At 32.5% G+C, this 26,020-nt stretch overlaps 1 protein-coding gene across 2 annotated transcripts; it reads right to left on the bottom strand.

Moving 5' to 3' along the window:
* Positions 1-7,613: 7,613 nt before the first annotated feature.
* On the bottom strand, positions 7,614-25,927 carry LOC132753765 (uncharacterized). 2 transcript variants are annotated; one of them, XM_060744287.1, is made up of 3 exons: positions 25,531-25,927; positions 10,376-10,490; positions 7,614-9,980 (listed from the first exon to the last, which is right to left on the bottom strand). In XM_060744287.1, the coding sequence occupies exon 3, from the start codon at positions 9,956-9,958 to the stop codon at positions 7,946-7,948; it is 2,013 nt and encodes a 670-aa protein (XP_060600270.1). In that variant the 5' UTR covers positions 9,959-9,980; positions 10,376-10,490; positions 25,531-25,927; the 3' UTR covers positions 7,614-7,945. The 2 variants fall into 2 exon arrangements, with proteins under 2 accessions (XP_060600270.1, XP_060600269.1); XM_060744286.1 differs by lacking the exon at positions 25,531-25,927 and adding an exon at positions 20,380-20,534.
* Positions 25,928-26,020: the final 93 nt, after the last annotated feature.

Raw genomic sequence — 26,020 nt, forward strand, 5'->3', positions numbered from 1 at the left:
ACTAGGAAAACTAATTAAGAAACTAACACTATATTGTTTTCTGGTGTTTCCTTGTTTCCTGTGATCAGCAGAAAATTTTAACGAAAATAGGGGGAAATCCTCTTTGAAGTCATCTTACTGAAATTTTGGTTGGCTACTGCTAGATAACAGGATATTTTTCATGTCAGGCATTTCATACTGGTAGAAAATGCTCTTTGTAGCATAAAAAATTCAATTTAAAGATAGGATTAGGGGCCATTTCTTATAATGTAAGTCTTTGGGAATGTGAGGGTCTTACATAGAGTCTCGCTCGTTTGTAAATATAACCTTGTTCCCTGTCCTATTATGGTTTCAATCCAAGATGGGAGGTTTCCAGTTGTACTTTTTAGCAAACTCCCAACATTGATTACCTCCCTTGGCCGATTTTAAACTGATGAGGGGAAAACGCTGCGTAGAGATTGATTTTTTAGAAGTGCGCAGGGAATCAGTCTAGTCTGTAAAACTACTGTATCTTCTATTTCCCGTTAATGTCTAAATAGCGTCTCCAGCCAGAGATCTCTTTCGTCAAGTTAGGATACATTTGGTTGTTCTAAACAGAGTCATTAAAGTAACTGCGTTATCAAGAAATAGCGCATCTTCAAAACCTTCATGGTTATTGCAATTACGAAAGAAACCAGTTTCCGCGATCTACACCGATCTACACCGAAAAAAACATTGACTTTTTACGTGCATTTTAATGTTCTTCATAAATCTAAGCGCACGGGCATAGCTTTGATATAAAACTACAAAGAAATGTAAGTTTGCAAACATTCAATCAAATACAACTTGAATATTTAACTAATTGGAGTTTTACTGATGATTAAAACTAAAATTTTGCCCATCTCTTTGATTTTTACCGCATCCCTGAATGGATTAAAGACTGACGACAGATTAACAGAAATTAGGCGTGCTATAAGTTTTATGTCGGTGCGTATTGATCTTATTATTGAAGTATCGTGCCAATTAATGATAATTGTTATAAAAGTTGCCCTCAATATATTCAATTCACTTCTCCAAATCCCTCCAGAGGCATGCACGTCGCAGAGAAGGCAAACGGCATTAAGGACAAGTCCTTTTTTCATCATGTTTAAGAATTTCCATGTTAGTTTTAATTATGCCAACCATTATTTTGTTTCTCGGAAATATATGGAAAATTTTTGTCTTTGATTGTTCTTTAACTTGAAGTAAAGTTGTCAGAGGAATTGCTAAAGCTGTTTGCTTATCTACTTGCGAAGCACATTTGCTTACAGTGCTCTCTAATACAATATAAATCGTAAGTGATGTTATTACATCAAATTGATATTTCGTCAGTAAGTACTTTGTTGATTTAATAGTACGTTGTGAATCAGTACTTTATTGTAAATCAGTACTTTAATATTTTTAACTGTAATCATGTGTACTGTATCACTCGGTATTGTGTACTTGATTACTGTGTAAATTAGTCCAATGTGAATTAATGTATTTTGTATATGGGTATGAGGTGTGCAAAAAAATCTTGAAAGAAACACAAGTAATGATATATAATAAAATCATTATGCCCGTTTTGACATATTACAGAACTATAACGATAAGTTAATCTCAACTTTATTTCTAACATTTCAAGTAACAACAACATCACCTACTATCACGACAACAGCAACATTGGTTTCTACAGCAACAACGGCTGCTCCAACGACAACCGTGGCCTATGGAACAGACTTTGGGTATTTACATATCTTTTGAAAAGAGAAATTCTTGTACGCAATTATATTTCTATTATTTTTCTTAATTTTTATTGGCTGCCGTGGAAAACGCCGAGCATGACGAATAATCACATGTACATTTTATAACATTTCTGTAAAACACCGATATCACCATTGTTTAACTTGCTCTGTTAACATATTGTAAGTACTAATTCATCTATAAAACATCATTTTGGTTTGGCAAGCCATTAAAGATGCTATTTACTATTCAATCCATATGATCTTTAAAACGCATGTATTTATCTAGACATTCTTGTAATTTAATGTGCCATGCGTTCTTTTTTGTTACTGTATTACAGCGTATTTTATAGTTTTATTGTCCTTATGAAAGTCAATTATTCAATTAGAAAAAGAGATATATTCTTACTCCAACACAGTATCATTTTATTCGCAGGAAGGAATCAGAACACAACTCTTGCGCAAATTCTTATCCACTGGAGATCACTCTCATATTATTTCCAGTAGTTTGGCTATTTCCGTGAATGAGACGGTGTTCGTGTAAAAGTTTACATGCATTATTTAATCGTTTACCTGTTTGATGTAAGTACATTTTCATTATTTACACGGAATTCATCATAATAAAATGTAGTTGCTTCAGCACTTGAGAAAACATACTCGACAGAGTGTTGGAGAGGTGTAGGTTAAAATAGACGGAGTTTAAAACTAAGAGAGACTTAACTTGAGATGTACTGTAAGCTTTCATTCTGTTTTAGGGGAATGTTCACATTGATTCTCTTGTAAGAGATATTCTAGGCATTATTGGCTGCCGGTATATACAAGCTATTGCACTCATCCATATGTTGTCCTTATCATGCCATTCGTCACGGCAATGTGACGTGACATCGCGACAATGCGGTACGACTGTCGACAACGCGAATTGTCACTCAATATGGCGAAGTGACGCGCGACAACGTCAAACGACATATTGCCATCATATAAAGTACTAGTAATATAGTGTTAAAAATGGCAACATGTTTAAAATGTCACTTTGTTGTTTCGTGTCGTACCGCTTTGTCGCGATGTAACTCCCCATTGTCGCTCTGTCACTTCTGATTATTGTGATATCTCTCTGTATTGTCGAGTGTCGTGGTCTGTATTTCTGCTGACCTCGACACTCGACAACACGATACCATTCTCGACAATGCTAATAAATAAAAAATCTTTATAAAATTAATGGTACTATTCGAATAGGCAAATCTACCATCTGCAAATGCGTATAGAAGTTAACCATAGGGGAGCCCCACCCCTGTATGTTCATTGTTTACATGTATACGGATGCTTTGTGACATGTTTATGTCATTGAAATTTTGTCTGTATAATTTCAGATGAAGGATAATTGGCAATTGCCAATGTACTTTTTGTGAAAGGGAATTTAATTTGATTTGTCACTGAGCAGAGCTATGCTGGTGAGATATACCATCAGTGAAAGGGATTTCAATTCAAATATGATTTTTTCAATAATATGATAGTGGATACAAACGACAAGTCAAACATTTGTCCAACATGTGATCACAGACATACACTTCTACAACACCACGTGAAACATAAAGTGTTGTCCATGTCAGAAAAAGGAGCAAGTCGAATTGAATAACCTGCGAACACTATTCCACTGTGTTGTGTATAGACTGCTACTTTATGTAAACATAATTTTTGCAAATAAGGCAAAATATTGTATTATCTATTATTGTATTTCATAATGGTTTTTGGCATTAATCATCGTAATTGAATAAGTGCTCCATGACTAATCTTTGATTAAAATGCAATATATGGATATTTTATGTGTAATTCTGAAATATATTTTATTGAAATTTGCAATGTTGTTTATTGTGGCATATTTCTGCCGCCAGACAACCATATAACTAGATACGTAACTATAGTTAACATCTTAATTAACTAGTTAGTAATGGGGTTAACTAGATACGTAACTAGTTAATTTTTTTCAATAAATAAAAGATCATAATGGGAAATAAATGCATGGAAATAAATGCCTACAACTGCCATCCTTTTATTATTTTACCAGCTCAATATTAAGTGATTTACTTATATGGCTATCTGGTGGCAGAAATATGCCACCATAGTTGTTTTCTTCGTATAGTTCAACTTAGTTGGGCGATTAAATTGCACATAACCTGATAATCTGAACTAATGTAACGTACATCTAAATAACTACATATGGCTTCTGGGGGTCAAGAATAGTATCAAAAGATCTACTACATCTACTACAATATCAATACAATACCTAAATAATGCTTTTTGGAACTTACAATATTGATAAATCTTCATTTGAGCATTAAATTTATGATATAAAACCATAAACAAATTGAGTTACAGGATTATTTTATTATTTAGAATAAATTATAATAATAAACATATCAAGCAGATATGCAATATAAGGAATGCAGCGTTTTTAAATATAACTTCTACTTTGCAATTTTTGACTCTCCTTAGCACCAGGGATTTTCAAAGAAAAGACAAAATTAAACAACTGATCTATGTAAAGCTATTGTTTTTCGTATAAATGAAGTATTTCAAGAAAATAAATGAAACATATGTACCGAACAGACTGAGCTGCATGATATGGCAGGGTTGTACAAAGATTAATGCCAAGATTCCAGATGTACAGTGGCACACTATGCATGTTCATGAACTTCTGTACCTGGTTCACAATAAAATTTTGCAAGTTGAATGAAATTTAGAGGTTTCGCACCTGTGTCATGTTCTACTGTGTGTCAGTGCTGACTATTTGAGCCTCGAGGCCCATTGCACAAAAACCGAAAGGCTGAAGTGTGTGAACCGTGACATTTGCTGCGGTCATGGGTTATTCCGGGACTGTATATGTATTTGGGGTAGGTATTCGCTTTATTAAGAGACATATTTTAGATGTTGATGGCCTTGGGATAAGGGTTGGTGAGTGCATACTTGTCCTTTCATTTATTCTTGATTGCTTTATTTCCTTTCATTGTCTTACATTCAAAGGGCTCCTATAAATTTTGGTGACACAAATATGTTACTGCTCCCTGCAATTTACCTTTGGGGCAATTACAGTGTACATTTGTGTATTTTAGATTAAATTGGTCAGTTAAAATGAGCTAGACTTTAAAGAGTTGCTTATTAACAGCCATAGTCCATGAAAACTTGCGGAATTTTACTTAAAGCACTATTTTATTGCAAAGAAATACTAAAAGTTTATGATTTACGTCATACTAAATAAACTCAGAGGCACTTATAACCCAATACTTACATTTTTCTGTATTAATAGGTTATTATTTGTGGACGTATTTTGTTCAAATTTGGACCATACAAAAATTCAATATATCATACTTGCTACTAAGAAATTTATTTACATTTAATTGATAAAAAATATAGAAAATACCAAAACAAATATGCAACTGCAAAATAAAAAAAACACCCAAAGAATGGCTGTAAATATAGTAACAAAGTGAAAACTATCTGGATCCCACTAAATCCCCTCTTAAAATTGTGCTATTTAAATCGAAGGTATGGATCTGGACTTTCAGTGCCAAATTTTGATCAATGCCAAGTCTCCATATGCCAATAACAATAATTTCATTTAAGACATATTATAAAATAACTCCTGTGTATGTGTCAACAAAAATACATTCTTATACTTCTTATCACTATTTCAAAGCCACAAAATGTGACATATACAAATATTATAGAGGACATTGTCTGTTACAGGGTATCAGTGATTTTTCTACTTACATATATAACAGACTCCGAAAAAAGGCCTCTTCCCAATTGAAATTTTCTTTAAAATCATGCAGTTTTCCCAAAAATATGAACTTAAACCAGCTTTTTTACTTCCCAAATCAGCAATTTTAGAGATAATTTCCCCCAAAATCAAGAGGCTAAGGCCTCTTCCCAATTAAGTGAGAAAAATCACTGGGTATATTTCGTGATCTGTCATCAATCAAGTTATGTTGGCAATTCACCAATGACATTTATGACATTTTGTTTGCATGGGCCTGACTTGGCATCATACTCTGTAACAAACTATTTAAGGCTTTGACCTTCAAGTGTGACCTTGACCTTTGAGATAAGGTATTTTAAAATCCCTCAATTGATGAAAAAGTTATATACCGCGCATAATATATACCCCAGAACAGACCATGTTAATAAGCTTTGGCACTCAAGTGTGACCTTCGCATTGAAGGCAGGAGTCTGGCTGTTGCATATGACACATGATCCCACGGGGAACATTTGTTCCTAGTACTTTCAAAATCCGTTAAAAAAAATTATGGACTGCAAACAAAATAAAAATATAAGAGACCATGGTAAGCTTTGACCTGTAAGTGTGGCCTTGGCCTTGGAGATAAGGATCCGTGTTGTGCATGACACATTGTCTTGTTATTGTCAACATTCAAGCCAAGCATTTCCAAAATCCATTGATGGATGAAAAAGTTATGCACTGGAAACAAAATATACCCTATAACAGACTATGTTCATCTTTGACCTCAAACTGTGACCTTGACCTTGGAGGTAGGCGACAGGTTTTTGCACATGACACATCGTGTTATGATTGTGAACATATGTGCTAAATAATTTCAAAATCCCTTGATCTATGAGGAATGTATGGAACAGACACAAACTATACCCTTTATTTTAACACGACCCGCATTTTTCTCTATTGAACATAGAAGAACCGAAAGTGTGTGTTATTATGCTATAAAATCACTGGTTGACGTTCTATATTTAAACATGTGACGTAATCATTATACACGTGACGTAACCAATAAAAATGTGACGCGCTGACAACAAGTACGTAAAACAAATCAGGCGTAATTATGCTAATTATTATGTACGGCAGCATTTATTTGTTGATGTCGTGTTAGAGTCGAAATAATATATCCAAATCGGTGATTTTATTGCTTGATTGTCGTTCGGATGCGCATCATTATATCACTCGGGCTACGCCCTCGTGATATAATTCCCCGCATCCGAACTCCTAACAGTGATGTTATTGAGCAATAAAATCACTGTTTGAGATATATTATTTCTTAAATAGATCATGTTAATCTTTGATCTTCAACTGTGACCTTGATTTTTGAGATAGGCGACTGGTTTTTGCGTATGACACACTGTGACCTTATTGTGAACATGTGTGCAAAGTATTTTCAAATTCCCTTCATGGATAAGAAAAGTTATGGACCGGACACGATATATACCCTCAAATAGACAATGTTGACCTTTAATCACCAAGTATGAGATTGACCTTTGAGGTAGGGGTTCGGTTTTTGCGCATGACACATCGTCTTATTATAACAAACTTCTGTGTCAAGTTATTTCAAATTCCTTTGTTAAATGATATCGTTATTGACCGGACATGAAAATTTGACGGACGGACAGACGGACGGAGCCTATTTTTACATCCCCCTTTTTTCTTCGAAAAGACGGGGGACAAATATATAAGAACGTGCAGTAACAGGTAAAATTTATATTTTAAGAGGTTGATGAGATACAATGCTGTACAGGAAGTTGCCATGTTAAAGTATAAAAAAGTCTGGCTAACGCCCAGGCAAACTTTTCTTTGATAAGTTGAGCTAGAAATTAAACAATTGTGCAAGTAAAAAAACTTATGCAATATCTGTACATATCCGGATTACAACAAGTACGTAGATATCACTACAAAAATACATTTTTGAAAATATTAAAATGACCGGAACATTCAAGGAAGACAATTTGAAAACTGGAATTCACGAAAGATTAGTTTTGATTTCCCGCATAATAAATGTAGATAATCTGCTCGAATTGTCTAGCAGCAAAACATTTTGGTTGGCACTTTTTGAATTGATTCAAATTCATAACCACAGGACAAACTCTCTCATAAGGATATTGATTTTCATTGAATTATTTAATTTCTACATGAAATTGACATTGGCTATAAGTTACAGTGATGCATAAAATAACAACAAATCAATAGTTTTCATTTGAAAAATGTTTAGAACAGGAAATAATTGTAACTAAATACTACAGTTAAATAATTTGTTCAGAGTGTTAAATACTTTTACTCAGATTATATGGTCTTGTATAAACGGTTTTCTATATAACCGTCGCCTAGCAGGTGTGCTTAAATAAGTACACGTATAAAACCATTCAAATTGGGCCCATCTTTCAAGCTTATAGAAAATTTTATCAAACACACAAGTCACATGTTGATGGTATTATCAAGACTTTAACATGGTTTTGCAATAACAATACCGTCGAAGTGGTTTCTCTGGAACACAAATAGAAGTGTTCCCGTATTTGTTAGTTCTACTTATCTCATCCATAATTTCTAAACCAGTCTCCGTATGATAATTTACAGTAGCTTCAAACATAGCATTTCCCGGTGACGTCTCAAATATAACTAGGAAACGTTTTTGTTTTTCTGCTTCCGGTGTTGAAAAGAACTTGTAGATTGTCCAGCGATTTTCCTCCTCGCCTTTTGGCGATAGTCCTAGAGATATTTGCTGTGCTTCGTGAATTTTAAATAAAGATAATTCAGCACATATGTGATTATACTTTTGTAGTAACATATTTAAATGAGACACTGCATAGTCCGTTGCTTTAACAACTAACGGATTTGTTAAACCTATCTTTTCGGAACCATAACAGGCGCAAAAATGTTCAGGAATGGAGGCATCTGCGCATGACCGGGTTACCGGAATAGGACGGAATAAACTTATGCCTCGTTTTGAATGTGAATGAAATGTCAATGTTTCTTCAAAATCAGATTTTAAAATATCATTTAATAGCTCAAATAAATCGAAGTTTGAAGTAAGTCTTTCAGTGTTGTCTTTAAGATTTTTAAATGCATTCGGATGTTGAGTTTCGAACGATTTTGGAGGCACTATTGATAACAAAGGCATCCTTTCTTCTATTCTCCCAACAAAGGTGTTCCGAATATCGTCTATTCGTGAGCCATGGTCACTAAAGAATATCAAGAAGGCATTTTCTAGGTGACCATCTTCTTTAAGAAACTTTAAAAACTCAAAAAAGTCGTTATCACCTAATTCCAGGTAATTAATAAACTCATGACATATCTGCACTAACCACGAGAAGGAAAATTTCAACTTTGTCTTATACTGCGTAATAAACCTTTTATAATAATTAATTAGATGTTTAAAAATTGGCTTATTTCCATAGCATAATGACGAAGATTTGCCCACGTTCATATTTTTGTACTCTAAAGGAAGAAGAACCGACTTCAGGACCTCAGATGCGAATCCTATATTTCTAAGCCCTAGCATCCAAGGCCTCATATAGTGGTCGGTTGGTGGATCTTTAAAACCTGTAGCTTCTGTGTTAAATGCTGCAATAATAGGATAATCCTCGGCGAAGAACGTTGCATAATTTTCGCGGGAAAAGTTCTTCCATATAAACGGAAAATTTTTGAGGTCGTATTTACCTCCGCCTGGATTTGGAATGTCGTCCGTCCCTGGTCGTTTGCCAGTCAGTACTGGCACTAAGTTTGGGAATGTATTATCACCAACTTTCATATACCCTTTGAATATATGTGCACCTAAATCTTCTGTCAAATATCTGTAAGTTTTTGGAAGTTTGCGGATAGCAGATAATCTAGAAGTAGAATCTATTCCAAACATAAATACACTGTATTTTGATGACTTACTGTCCTCGTCGCCTTTTTCTTTCTTGAAACTGTCTGTAACAAAGACACTTTCCTGTAGTGTATCATAAATGAGTTTATCACCGGAAGTGTAACAGCGTATTCTATAAAAGTCATTTGGCACTTGGAAAGGAATATCCATGTTTTTCTCGTCTCCAAATTGTACTTTATAATCGTCATTCTTAGGTCTCAACAAAGGTGAATAGCTGCATTTATAATTAGTATCTCCGTAGAATTTGAATGCTGATTGATTATATGTCAGAAAACCACTTTCATCCACGTACACTAGATCCGGCGCCGGGTCACAATGAATCGGATCAGGACTCCATACATATTTCATTATAGATTTATCAAACGGGTCGAGATCTGGTATAATACATTGCTTATTGATGTTTTCATTCACAAATAAAAATCTCACCGGCATCGTCAGTGATCCATAAAGAGAATAGCTTATATACGTCAGTAATATTGTTAAAACCAGGAAAACACGTTTATCTCGTCGCCATATTTTATACAAAACATTGCAACACTTTCCAAGGGAAAGTTCAGCAAGTCTTATGCTAGACATCATGGCTACCCCACCTCGCACCGATCTGAAAAAATGATACATCTCTGTAAAATAATGTACATTCCTATCTAAATATGGCAATATTATAGCTCTGTATCTCTTGTTATAACAAATATTGTTCTGCTTAAGAGATATACATGACATTAAAATGCTATGTAAGAAGTTTGATATTAATATGAGATTTGTGCAGACTCAGATTAATGATGAATCATCCATTTGTTTATAAATAACTAATTGAAGAAATTACAAATTAAGACTGGGGATATATTTGGACTAGTACACAGCTGACACAATGGTGTAAAACCCCTTAATAACTGGTTCCTTTCCACAATGGCCCATCACATCAAACAATAAATAATAATTTCTTTATAATAAGCACAGACATATAAGAAATTAAACACGTTTTAAGTTTTTACATACCACATATATAGTGAAATTTTAATTTCTAAGCCCTTATCAATAAATCATCCCACTCCAGTCATTCCCTCAGCCATACTATAGTTATTGGCACTTTCACCGTGCACACGTGTTTGATCTGCAAAAGAACAAATTTACATGTGTATTCCATTCAGTAATAAAATATAGGATATGACATACGTCCAGATGAACACAACAACCGTACAGGGCAACACAACAACCAAACAATGACCGTCTTTACCGGAACAAACAATTATCAGGACAGGTACAGTGCTCCAGTTGTAACATCAAAATATGAATGTTTATCATTCATAATTACCGGAAAATCTTTGAAAATAATAACACAATTAACAACCGGGTTTTATTAACTGTAGGTGAACTGCATGAATATATAAAATATTAAAATACAGTGATTGCATCCTTGCTACACACGATAAATCAACATATAAAATACTAGTAGTTGAAACCCGAGGCGAAAACTGTCTGTCATGAAAGATTTTGTTTAGCAATTATTAGCATTACGCTTGAAGTGACATTGTGTCCATCCAAGTGTAAATAGTTAATGGACAGGTTAACAACAACAAAAAATATCTTGAAATATTGCTGATTTTAAATTTACACTGAAAACATAATCAAAACTTCTTGTGACCAACAGAAACTGTAAATATCGATCAGACAGTATCGGTTACAAAAGAACGGGGCAGTCTTTTTTATAATTTAGATACAGTGGCCTGTTTGAAACTAATTAAAACTACATGTATTTTCTAAAACTTAGCTATACATTTTCAAACAATCTTCATAAAATTAATTCATAGATGAGATCAGTCATATATAAGATGCACTTGAAATATTAACATTTATAAATTTGTTAATGTATGCTTACAGGCACCAGGATATCCCTCATAACACATACCAAAAATGCAAGCTTATCAGCACTTGTAAACTTCGAAAGAATAGATCTACACTACTATTTGAACTACTGAAAGATTAAAGTACAAATTTTATGTTAATTAACATTCAACTTTAGATAACCGACACTATGACTATAAGCAATATCAACATATTCAATATAATTACCTGAACTCAATGTGACTATATTAATATAGTCTATTCCCGTCAGGCATTGTAAAGTCTAACGTGAACATTACTTTAAATAATTTAAAAGTTGTTTTCCATTAGGAAAACAAAACATAGCCACATAAAATTATCTCTTTTGTAATCAATACGTTTAGCTTTTTTTCATTTTTTGTTTGTTTCAACATGCCTGAGCATAGGATATAATAATCAGTTTGATGACAATAAAACAAACACAACAGTAGTGTAACCATAAGCTATAGTATCCACACCAGACCTAAAATTTAGTATCGCGCGATCATTAAGGTCCCTTAAAACTCGGCAGAGAAAGAAGTGAGATCGGGGACAAAATTATGTTGTTTTTTGTTGTTGTTGTTCTTTTACATTTTTTTTTTGTTTTACAGTCATTTACATCTGACATTAAGGTATGACCTCGACATTTGATCAAGCCACATGGTTCTTGTGCTCGACTCAACATCTCATGGTGTAGGTATTTGAAATTCCACCAGCTAGTGATAGAGTTATGGTGCGAACGAGCTGTTTGCTTTTTGCATTTGACCATAAAGTATGACCTTGACCAGTTCATGAAGTTGAACATTTGTGCCAGAGTAAACATCTAAGCCTACTCGATCTTTCAGGATCTTCCATAGAAGTTGTTCTCTAAGATAACCAAAAATCAAATGAACCTTTTTTTACATATGCAAGTGAAACGGTCGAATGACGCTCAAATGACGCTCAATTGACGCCAAAAGGACGTTCGTTTACCTTTAGTCACACGTTTTGTGCGCTTGAAGACCGCTCAGTGGTCGTTGAAAGGTCGCAAGTGAGTTCACTGCAAAGCAAACGATCAGAAACAACCAATTAGTGACTGAGTAACGACTGACTAACGATAGCAGAACGTGTGCAGCGGTCGGTGAAAGTTAATCAAACGTTCCATGAACGTTCTTAAACGTTCTTCAGCGTTTGAGATTTAATGAGTGAGAACTTGTGTGCATGTTCAAAACTTTTTTTCCGAACCAGCGTTCACAAACGTTCTTCTGGAGCTATCTCAGCAACCATTGGCTACCATTGGCGACTACCAACGTTTCTTAAAACGTCATAGAACGCTGACCAGAACGTCATGGTGTGCCAGCCCCATAAACAATCATCATCCTCATCATTATTATTTTTATTATTATTATTATTATTATTATTATTATTATTATCATCATCATTATTATTATAAATATTTTTAAGAACACGTGAAGATCCTTCGAAAAATGTGTACATGTTCAAATCATAGCAAAAAGTTTTCCTCGAATTTAATTTGAAAAGATGTTTATTTAACTTTATTCATTTTTCCTCTGAATCAGTGCAAAACAATTTTAGTAACATTTAACAATAATATAATAATAGATAGCAGGGTCTTGAACTCTTCTAGCACAACTATAACAAGAAGGGGTTTCGATTTTCTTAAGTTGACATTGATTTTAACTATTGGAAGTATAATTTCAATATTCACATTTTCTTACTCTGTTAGTCTAAAATTCTTAAATAAATACTATTTTATTTAATTTTGCTACACGCAGTTTCTTATTCGAAACTCATTGTTTTCAAATATTTCGACCTTCTGCCGTAATATTGAATTTCAATGTTGAAGATGGTACGTCATATTTTAGTATTGGTTTGTAGATATATAATGTATGTATGCAGTCTCTCTTATTATATGTAACCTAAGTCAGTGTGTACATACATCAATCAATCAATCAATTAATTAATCATTACTTTACAAAAGAAAAAAAACTTGTATTTACACACTGACATTGTAGCAACATTTAATTTTGTCATTTAGACAGGTTTAACAGATGATTGGTCTCTCACCATAACAATACATATACATATTTTTAAAAGAGTACACGCGTTCCTCAGGCTATACAGTAAATCTATATGTAGTATTATATTGTCTAAGTTGTCACTAACAGAATTTGTGATTCAGTTATTAACTAACGAAACGAAACGGTCACTGACAAAGAACATTGCAAAAAAATCTAACTTTTTCCCCATTTAGTTTGACAAATTAACAAGAGCAGCTTTTTGCGATACGGACAATTTTACGAACTGTAGTTTTCATCGATTCATCCCATATCTCACCCGACGTTACATGTATGGTATGATCAATACATAGGAAAAGTTTCCACATGGATAAACAAAGTCACTTTACTGTATGTTGAAAATATTATGCGTTCCCTGTCATGCGATTTTCATGAACCTGCTCTATTCTACCTAGTAAACACTTCACAAGTGCTCTCATCAATGTATACATCAGTTAGATTGTTGTAGGGTAAATGTGAACCATCGAGTATTTTGGACCGCACATTATTATAACGTTTAGAAGTATATTTCCATTAAGTTCTTCAATTAGAAACGGCAATCAATAACCTTGTAATAGGATGGGTATTTACGGTAATCTAAGTTAACAGTTAATCTATAAGTTATGAGTTACTATCTTTCATACTTATTGCATGGTATATACAATGTTATTCTCAACCAATCAAATTGTTGTTTTGAATACTGAATTGTATAAATAAGCTGACTTTGGTAATGTTAGCTAGGTTAGGTACTGTACCTACTCTGGTCAGTACAACAAGGCTTAGCCTTGAAATATTAAACTGGACTTAGTCCTTAACAAACGTTTTATGTTTATTATAAACGACCATATATAAAAATATCATAAACATAATCTTAATTAAATAATAAATATAATTATTCTTAATATAAAACTAAATATAATTTGATTAGTATTCTCTTTCAATTTGTTAGGGCTTTTCATATATTAAAAGCATTGATTGAAATTGAATTTACTAGTTGTTGTTGTTTAGTCCATCATCTTTATATAGTGACACTTATATATAAATCTACTGAGCCCTGAGAATTTACTCCAGTTATAATTTGTGATCGTTTGGTCTCCGTGTAAAGCATTGATTCTCATTAGAACCTGACCACTATTACATTGGTGCCGTGACCTTAGAATTCAGTGCTTGCATAGAGACCATACATGTATATAAGTCATATATAAATTAAGTTTAGTTTGTATAGTGTAAATAATACAACTTTTACAGTGATGACATGACTATATACATGTAGATCTATAAATTTGTGTATTGTTTGGTACATATTTTGTGAATTGTACTAAATATTATTACGTGTAGTAATTTGAGAATCTATCTCATTTTCAATTTATATTGCACTATAACATTGGTTTCATAACTGGTGACTTTATATAGTGTGTTCTTTTTGCTAATTATTATTTTTCAGTGTCTTGTGTACTAGTATAGCAAAGTACAGACATTTCATGTTAATCTGAAATACATGTATAAATGTAAGAAAGTATATAGGGCATTATTCAGTAGATGTGTATTATTATATGGATGTTGGACTATTCAATACAATAATAATATAAATCTAACATAAAATTAAAATTAGGAATAAAATAGGGTAAATTAAAAATTTAGGAGTTTAAAAAAAAAATACATAGGATATATTTGTAATTTAGTAACATAAAATAAGTAAAATATATGAAAATAAATTATTAAATAAACATACATTTATGTCATAAAATGATAAAGTAAAAAAAAAAAAAGTTAAAAACATGATGTATTTACTATATACTTGTGTAAAGGTGTAAGGTTTATAAATAGTGGGTAAAATATTATCTTAGTGTATATAATATAATACATGTATATATAGTGCAGGTAGAGGTATACCATGGCACAAGGTGGTCAAACAAGTTATTCTACCGACGGTATCGGTCAATATTATGTAATTGAACAGTTAGGATATAATGAACATAATATACATGCTACTACACCTAGCACGAGAATTTCAAACACTCATTCACCACTTTATGTAGATTCATTTCCTTCTAATACAAGGCAAAGGGACACAGCACATTCACAAAGGTATAGTGAAACTTTTGATGATAAATTAAGGTCTCCATATTTGAAAGAAAATTTTGTGTTTTCCCCTGTCCATAAAACTGAAATTGAGGGACATTTGAATACACCTGAACAAATTATTTATAGCAGGTATAGTTCAGATATGCCTACGCGTACACATGTACAGACACCGTTAGTTTCTAAGAGTAGTAATGAAGGGTTGTTACGAACCAGTGATGGCTTTGTTTTGTCTAATACAAACAATGGACAACAACATCAGCGCCTAGGAACGTTTACCCCACAAATGCGTTCAGTAAATTATGATAGAGAGAAAGAAACAATTTCTCAAAATAAATCTTAGTACCAATGGTTACTATAAGAGAATATAGTGATGTTAAGCATTCACTTCCTTTGACTACAGCACCAGGTTTAAAGAGATATACTACACCAATCACCATCAACACTTACCAAACACCATTAACGCATACATTACCTCATATGTATAATAATAATATGGGACAGACATCTCAAAAGTGTATACAAACAAATGCTGCATACATGACACCTCATACGCAGTCAAGCTATATGCCTTTGCCTAGTAACATGCCAGTATTTAATTATAATACACATGAAAATCATACTAGTCCTCATTCAAACTCAAATAGAAACATAAAACCAGACAAATTTGATGGTTCTACCACTGAGTGGACAGATTATGTAATTCATTTTGAACGTGTTGCCTCCTGGAATAAATGGAATGAGCAACAAAAGGCGTGCATGTTATCCATAAATTTAAGGGGGGAAGCCCAACGCCTACTTTCAACATTAAGTTCCTCTCAGTTAACAGACTATAATGAAATAAAACGAGCCCTGACTCAAAGGTTCAGTCCACAAGAGCGGGAACTGGCATATAGGTGTGAATTCCGAAACAGGAAAAGGAATTCTGGGGAGTCTGTTTCAGATTATGGATACGCATTAAGACGTATAGGACAGAAAGCATTTCCTTTAATGCCCCATACAGCACTCGAATCTTGTATCATTGATCAGTACATTCATGGTCTGGGTAGTTTTGAGTTACAAAAACATGTACAATTTTTACATCCAACTACTTTAGATCAAGCTATTAGTGCCGCGGTAGAATATGCTGCGTTACAAGGGTCACTTGATAAAAGATCAAAACCCGTAGATGACGAAATTACAAGGGGGACTACTCTTCCATTGAAAGAAAATATAGTTTCTTCCCTTAGGCCATCAAATATGAAAACTGATTGTAATCTTGAAGATTTACAGCAAATGTTATCTTCTTTGTTAGATCAAAAACTTGAACAAAAGTTTAATGAAAAAATGTCTATGCTTGAAAACAAATACTCTGATAATGTTATTAAGAAACAAAACATATCAAGACAAAATAGCCCTTCACGTAATTTACGTGCAGATTCATCTCCACACAATAACAGACGAGTGGGAATTCAGAATAGATCCCCAAATCATTCCCCAAATAGGAATTTAGGGAATAGTTCTAGGAATATTTCCTGCTCATATTGTATAAACTGGGACATACAGAAAGTCAATGTTTTTTTCAGAGAGCGTAGAGATATTTTCTGTACTTTTTGTAAAAAAGGCCATATTGAGAGCCGTTGCTTTCCAAAACAAAATTCTCCCTTACAGGAAAACTAGACCGGACTGGGGTTGTGGCCAAAACTTCAGTCATTTGTAAAAATATAGGCCAATATGTGACATTACTATGACAAAATGTGACACACAGTGTTCACAAAGTAGTGAAAACACTGAAAACACGAACTTGAAAAATGTTAGTTTACCAGAAATTGACAAACATAAACATTGTTCCGTTAAAAGTACTTTAACGTCTGAAGATTCAAATACAAATGAACAAAACACATTGTATAAGAAAATCCCGGAAATAACAATTACTCCACCCGAATTAAGTCCTACTCCTACTATAACAGAGACGAATGCTCAACGTGACTTAGGTCAAAAACTAGGACAAGAGTGTTCGAGAAATGAAGGTCAAAATGTATACCGTGCAAATATAGTTGATCAAAGTACGAGTAAATGTACACCATTAAGTTTGAAATTTAAAGTCACTGATTCAAATCATATTGAGAATAAGGTATTACAACAGAATAATGTTGATATAAAAACACCTCAAAGTTTAGGCCAAGAAAAGGAAAACATTGTTTCTGATATAGGTGAAAAAAATAAAACATCATGTTATTATGTAAAAACTGCTATAGGGCAGGTTAAGGGAGGAATGCTCATAGATTCTGGAAGTCCAGTTTCTATTATTTCCACCACGTGTTATGATAGACTCGAAAATAAGCCTAGGCTAGAACTTGTTAAAATGCCTTTGTCTACAGCAAATGGAGTCAGGCTAAAAATTGCTGGAAAATGTACACTTAATTTTGAAATTGAACATCTTGTATTTCATTTTGAGTTTATAGTTGCGGATATTGAGGAAACAATAGGCATTTTAGGCATTGATTTCTTCGAAAATTATAATGTCAGCCTGAAAGTACACAAACGCTTGCTAAAAACTAGTATGGGAAAAGTGAGAGTGTATAACTTTAACTCAAGAATGTGTGCAAAGGTACAAATAACAGATATTCCTCATAAAAACAAAACATTGCTACACAACTACGATCATGACAATTTGAATAAGTTCAGTGCAACACGAAAGTACTGGTTTATAGATAAAATAGATAATGGTAAAATGATACTTCAATATGCATTTGGCAAGAATCAAAGTAAATCTTTTGAAACATTAGACACAAACTCTGCGTCAATATTTCAAACATATTTATACTTTGAGAGAAGCAAGCAGTTACTTATCCAAAGCAAAATAATTTTGCTAGAACTGATGTCATGGATTAAAAGAGTGAAATGCTACTTAAAAATGACCATGTCTAACCAAGATTTAGACTTATGTATGAAATGGAATGTACAGAAAAATACCAAGTTTAAATCAACACTACTTTAGAGGAAGATGAATTGATATAAATCATTTATCCTTAAATGTAAAAGTTATACAAAGTATACATTAATTAAATCTTGTGATGATGATAATACATAGTTTGATTTAAATAGCAATATTCATGTTGACAATTGGAATTGAATATACGTTCCACATTGTATGTCTGAAAGATAAAGAGTTTAGAATTGTCATTTATTATGTTTATTTGAATATTAATTCTTGTTTAATTTTTCAGACTTCATATACATGTACATACTCAAGCCAGTTGTTACACACAAAACACCGCTTGTAATGGTGAAACACCATGGACTTCACATTGTTCATATTCCACTACTGCATGTGCTCAATTCAGAGTGTTTTCTAACAACAGGACTTTACAGTTTCATCGAGAACATTGAAAGTGGTGTGTTGCTTGAGTGATGTTTAATTCTTATTGTAAACAAACTGAATATGTTTTCCATGTTTGATATTTACATTGATAGTTTAAATCGTGTTTTGTCAGTTCACTATTTTAATGTATATACTTTCCTTATTTTGAATAATATACTTTTCGAAAGTAAATTTTTGTTTTGAAATTTTGATAAGTTTCTTAAATAAAAGGGTTATTCTTTCCTTCCTTAGTTTTGACATTATATTTATTAGGATTTAATTTCTAATTACATGGGGTTTCTTTGTTTTTAAGGAGGGAGGAATGTAATAGGATGGGTATTTACGGTAATCTAAGTTAACAGTTAATCTATAAGTTATGAGTTACTATCTTTCATACTTATTGCATGGTATATACAATGTTATTCTCAACCAATCAAATTGTTGTTTTGAATACTGAATTGTATAAATAAGCTGACTTTGGTAATGTTAGCTAGGTTAGGTACTGTACCTACTCTGGTCAGTACAACAAGGCTTAGCCTTGAAATATTAAACTGGACTTAGTCCTTAACAAACGTTTTATGTTTATTATAAACGACCATATATAAAAATATCATAAACATAATCTTAATTAAATAATAAATATAATTATTCTTAATATAAAACTAAATATAATTTGATTAGTATTCTCTTTCAATTTGTTAGGGCTTTTCATATATTAAAAGCATTGATTGAAATTGAATTTACTAGTTGTTGTTGTTTAGTCCATCATCTTTATATAGTGACACTTATATATAAATCTACTGAGCCCTGAGAATTTACTCCAGTTATAATTTGTGATCGTTTGGTCTCCGTGTAAAGCATTGATTCTCATTAGAACCTGACCACTATTACAACCTTAAGAAAATATAGCCAATACTTAAATTCTACTGTCAGCCACATTTGTGTGATATATAATTACATGATGATTATAGGCAAGATAACACAATTATTTTATGCTAATCTGATTCTAAAATTGTTGATGTCGATTAACGTTATCCTTACTTTCTTAGTGCTCAGACGAGCGTTAATACCGCACGCGGTGCTCTTTTTTATTAGGTCTAATATAACAGAGATTCACTTTTTATTTCGTATGTTTTGGTTTTGGTTACATCTTTGACATAGACGTAGGCACTTTACAGTACTGTAATTCAGAATTACAGTATAACTGATATAACATGAACTTATAGTAGAATCTAAGTTGGATATTTATCAAATATAATTCTTTCGTCTACTATTATTAGAGCCCTTTATACAACTCAGTCGGATACAGTAGCGACGGTTGATGAACATGTATCCACAATATTGTGGGTATCCGACGATGTATACACAACATGTTGAAGGATGAAAATAGCGAGGTTGTGCAGTCAATTCGTCATTCATAACATATAATTATGATCATCGGACCGTAGCCATAAAAATATAAATTCACCTTGTGCAGAAAACTGACTAATATATTTACGAATACCACTGCCTACTGTATCACTATCAGAAACTCTCGTAACATTATATTTGATTTAAAAACAGGACATAGTTTTCTATTTTTAATATCTTCTTGTAAATAAATCATTTCAGCATTCGTATCAAATCATATTCACCATAAGGTTAAAAAATAAACTCACATGTATGATATCTGAAGATAATCCGTTCCAGTTATACGATAGGGTTTTCTGTTAACAACACACGCTTTTATGCCGCATAATATTCCCCCGAAATTACACACTCGTTTTCCAATATAGGACAATGGGAGATAACAATGTGTTACTTTGAGAAGGCGCGTTACGATGTATAAACATTTTATTTTAAATTTAAATGAAAATAAACACAGAGATAAAATGGATACTTCTATTTTTAAATGCGGTTATCGTGCTTTACAGATAAAGCGTTTAAAGTGCGATGTTTTGACGCGAAATGGAAAAGCCTTTTGAGTGTATAAAGATTTAGAATGTTTTTTTTTTTCAGAATTTAGGCCTACTGTATACATGTTCATAATTTAAATACCGGTTCATAAAATAAATTTATAAATAGCAAAATATCTGGAGTCAAGTTCTAAGAGAAGTTAAAATAATGTATAGATTCAAGATTCTCTATTTTATAAATGGCTGTCTCATAATCTTAAATAGGCCAATAGTATTTTAAATCGCGGATTTATATTACAAATCCGTGTTTAAATGTACTAGTTTTTTCAATCAAACAGATTCTTAGATCAAGACAATATTTTCTCTATTGTAATTATTGGGAAAATTAAAAAAAAATGATATAAAAAATGAATGAAGCCAGAAGGCCTCGATCATAGAAATCTATTTAGTCATTTAAAAATGCCATAGAACAGTCGTACATAGAATCTGATATTTATCATCTTTTTAAAACTGAAACTATGATCAAATGACAACAATTTGTATTTAATTAAAAACACATTGTTTAAATTAAACACGAATTGCAAGAAACTAAAAAAAAAAAAAAAAACTTGTTTGGTCTATATATTGAAAATGATTTTTACTTCCGCTTTTTGCATATCAACAAATCTTTTAATTTCCTGAGCATTGTTAGGCCTATTATATCACATGTTTATTATTAATGCGGATCTTCATATAATTTGCGGTGATAGGCTTCTTCAAACACTTATCGGGGAAATTAATAATTATCATATGAGACATTCAATAATGAATGTCGCAATTCAAATAGATTAAACCTATGTCAACATAGCATTATCAAACGTAACCTATCGTAACATAACGTAACGTTACGTAATGTTTATTCTAGTATCCCGTGCGCACCACTTAATTATTTCTTTCCCACGACTTAGTAACTCATGGCCGCGACATACTGCGCACCACTAAATTATCTCGTAGCCAGGACATAGTAACTCGTACGCACCACTTAATTATCCCGTGGCCACGACATAGTTTCTCGTGCGCTCGAGATTAATAAAAACGCGCAAATGTCACCTCTGTGCTACCGTAGATTCACACATAGATTGTGTGTGACAAAATATGGTGTTCGTATCAAATGACAAAATGTGTTTATGAATAAGTTAAAATGTATGACTTGTTTACGTCAATAAAATTTTAATATTTGCAAGTTTTCCGCAACATAAGCCACGTCTATGATAATATACTGCTCTATCGATCAAACGGATGTTCATTAATAAAACAACAACATAGAAGAATAAAAACAATGTTGTTGTTTTTTCAGGTATACAGATTGACTTTTATATGTTCTTGTTTTTCTCGAGTTTTTCTCTCGATTATATTGATAGTTTCAGTTTACAAACGCAATAAATTGTAACAAGACCCGTAATTGCTTGCTTCCAGAAAATTGATCATAGCTTGAAAACTGCTTCATCATGTCACGTGATAAGGCCACACCTTTAAAGCGACACGCCCCCACGTGACAGAATTTGTCATTTTTAGCCCTAAAAAACTGGCCCTCATCAAAATTTCTTCATATTTTAGACAGATTTCAAATATTTTTTGTGGATAATAAGGTCACTAGAATAGGTTTAATCGAACAAAGGCTCATCATGTCCCAGAAATGCTTTTATTTTAGTTCTCATTTGTTTTAAATTTTGATGTAGATCAGTAAGTCACTCATTGGCTTATTACGTGAACTTTTTCTTTTTCTATAAGTACAGCTTTAGTGGCTTTGTATTTTGTATGGAGGTCAAAATACTACTTTGTTTACATCTTCCTACGTTTATGATAAATTATTTTACATTGAACTTAATTTAATAACCCTACTTTCTTCGAGTAACAAGCATCTTACATGCTCTAAAACCATTATTTAAACGTTATAAAATTCATGCTTGCCCTTTCTAAAGAAGTAAAAAATAATTCGTTTTTAGGCATAATGTGCCTTTAATTTATATAAATATTTATAGTTTTGATCATAAATAAACATAAATCTTCAGAGGTGCTGCTTCAATATAAAAACACGAAGCGTTTAGCAATCAGTTCCTTTTATATGAAACTTATTCAAAATGTCTTGTTTAAGGAACAATTTTTGTTAATTTATGAACTTGTGGCATTAATTTCTCGGACAATAAATTCCAATTGTGAGTCCTAGACATGGCAACGGTTTCTCTATCGTGCATGTAAGGTGTAAAGCACCACAGCACGTGATGGCGGGTCTGTCCATAGAAGTTTCTTCGAAATTGTGGTAAGTGTGAAATTTTTATAACTTATATTTAGATAAATATATATATGGAACGAACGTATGAAGACAACAGCTTGTGTTGTGGCTCATCATCTCGATGGTAGCAGGCGATTCTATATCATTGCCTTTGACATTCTACAATACCAATGTATCTAAGTTCTAGGAGCGTTTCACCTTTACAAAGCTCGCTGAACTGTGACCTTTTGTCGCGTGAATACATAATAACTGGCTCATTTCTAAGGTGAAACCATGTATACGTAATAGTTATAGTTCGGATTTAAAAAAAATGGAATTTTTCACAAAGTATTTCAACGTTTTGGCACAACGCAGCTTAAGAATATACAGATATTCTTCCATTCGCCCGCGTGACCTCAAGCGCTTGCACGAGAGAATGGTGAAAGGCGACTTGGCATTTTGGGCGTTTGTGAGTCAACTTTAAGTCATTTTTTTCCTGCAATTTCTGCTGACAGTCAAATTGTAAACAGATGGTCTTCGGCCAAAGTCTTTAGACTATATTAAATTCTACATAAATTATTAAAGAGATGTACTGCAAACTTTGCCAACAAGTCTAAGAAAGTATAGGCATTACTTTTTAATTCCGCCGATATTATTTTGCTGAGCTATTCATGTTAAAGCGGTGGTAAAAATGTGAGCACAAAGATGAAATACACGTTGTACCGGATGTGCTCAAGACTATTAATAGTTCTTTTTAAGACCTGTCAAAAAAAAACAACAAAAAACAACAAACGTGCTGATGTCAAATACAGAAAATTTAATACATTAAAGGGCGACAACTGTAGTATGGTTGATATGAAAAAACCTCTCTCGAGATATAAATAAAACATTACAAATGTTACAGATGGCAACCATGCTGTGGTAAAAACAGACATTACACGGCACGATTTGGAAAACAATATGGTTATAACAATGGTCAGGTGATCTTGTCGAAAATCATATGTACAGTTAAAACCGAAAAAAATCAAACTGTACAAAGTCTTTTATACTTTGATTTCGGAAGACGACACATTACATTTAAAGCGACACATAATACGACAAATAACAATGTTATGCGACACATGGAAAATAGGACACGAAAAACGTTGGCCTTCATGGTATAAAAATATCATCAAATTGATATCTCGGTATCATCAAATTGAAATCATGATATCTTCAAGTTGATATCACGATTTTGACAAGTTGATATCAAGTGGCTCATTGACGAGTCGTCATTGTCGAGTCGCATTATACCTCGTATGTATATACATATTACGTCATAAATGCATGCATCGACACAATTGATTCGACAAGCTATATACACGACACATATAATGTTCAATGCGACCCGACATATCAGTGTACATCGAGCAAATGTCGTGCAATCAAAAGTCGTGCACGCCGAATTTATATTACCAGCTAGGACAGTGGACATATGAAACGATTAAATCATGTCCAAGCGACACAAAATATGACATTGTTGTATTGTCATTTATCTTATCATACGTTACATGTTATAGTCGTTACCCGTATATTGTGTCACATTTACTCCACAGAGTGACATAATGACATTTAAAATGGTACTTATCGGACTCCGTATTTTAGATTTTATACGCGTAAAATTGATTTGTGCTGATAAAACTGCTTGCTTTTTATCAGTATAAATCTGAATGTTATCAAAAACGTTTGACACAAAAATGCGGCATAAAAGTTAGCAAATATTAAAGGCACATTATGCCTCAGAAATCCATATTATTATAAATGTCAAGTATGTGTTAATAATGTTTCAATAACAGATTAAAGGGAGACATAGGCAAAAATTTTCATTTCTTAGTTCTGTTTTTTTTATTCATTTTTTCTGTATATTTCCTCAAATTAAAACACTAGACTGCCAAAGGAACAAAACTTTTCTCTTTATAAAGAATAAAATGGCGGTTTCCTAACTTGACCCACGTGGGTCAGGTTAGAGCGTTAAGATTTTCCAATAGCTGTCACAATTAACTCTAGAAGCGTTTAAAAACATCTGAAATATCCACAGTATATTGTTACTTTCAGGGTTTGTTAAAGTCACATGACTTGTTTTAAAACCACTTGGTGATTTTGTTGTTCAACATATATAAATACATTCACACTTCAAACCCAAAATGTATAGAAATTATACATAAATTCATTTTGGGACTTAAAAAATATCATTTTAGCGTGATTTGAGTTTAATATTTTTGTCATTAATTTGCCCGAGTATCCCCGAGTATCATATGTTATATGTTTAAATACTGTAAGAAGTAACTGTTAGCACTGAACGTGCAGTTATGTGTTGTAAATGTAACAATAGGTAAACATAGTAGTATTTTGACTTCCATACAAAATACTAATTCACTATAATTACATGTATACCGATTGCTGACAGTGAAAACAGCAAATAACTATATAAAAAATTAATATACTTTTGTGTTTTGTTTTTTTTGAAGTTTAATCAAAATAGCCTTCATTGCACTACGCTAAGAATAATATGGCAAGAGTCTTTAAGAATAATTACGTTTTTAATAAATATATAATAATATACTGTTTTAATATAAAACAGAAACCTTATAGATCTAGAACTATAATAAATAAAATAAAGTTACGGTAATTTGTACAGAGTTGTCTCGCACGGCCTGTCGTGCCATTGTGACGATATTTCCGGCCCTTTAGCTATTTTACCCTATCATTTCAATGCATCTCTTTGTTAATGCATCCTTATTAGATATCTTATCTATAACAAACAAAAATTTCTTCTTTTCTTCAGGGTTTTATCCTTTGTTAAATCTACATCCGTTAATAAAAACAAAAATGTATATAAATGGGTCCAAGGTTTACTAAAAACACATTTTGAAATACTTTTGAAAGCATGTCTACATGTAATTTGTGGCTATTGTTCAGCTGAACTTGTATCCTCATTATGTTAAAAACTTTATACATTTAAACAATAACATGAACTTTTGTAGGATTTTTTTGTAATATTTTTAATCTAATATGTGCTGCCATGTGACCAAAGATCTATAGTAGACAATATAAATTTCTAGTTAAACCTAGTGGATAAATTATTATAAATTTTTAGCGTACTCCAATATTTCA

The sequence above is a fragment of the Ruditapes philippinarum genome, unplaced genomic scaffold (assembly GCF_026571515.1).
Source record: "Ruditapes philippinarum isolate M1 unplaced genomic scaffold, ASM2657151v2 ctg2776_1_1_1_1, whole genome shotgun sequence".
Lineage (NCBI taxonomy): Eukaryota > Metazoa > Mollusca > Bivalvia > Venerida > Veneridae > Ruditapes > Ruditapes philippinarum.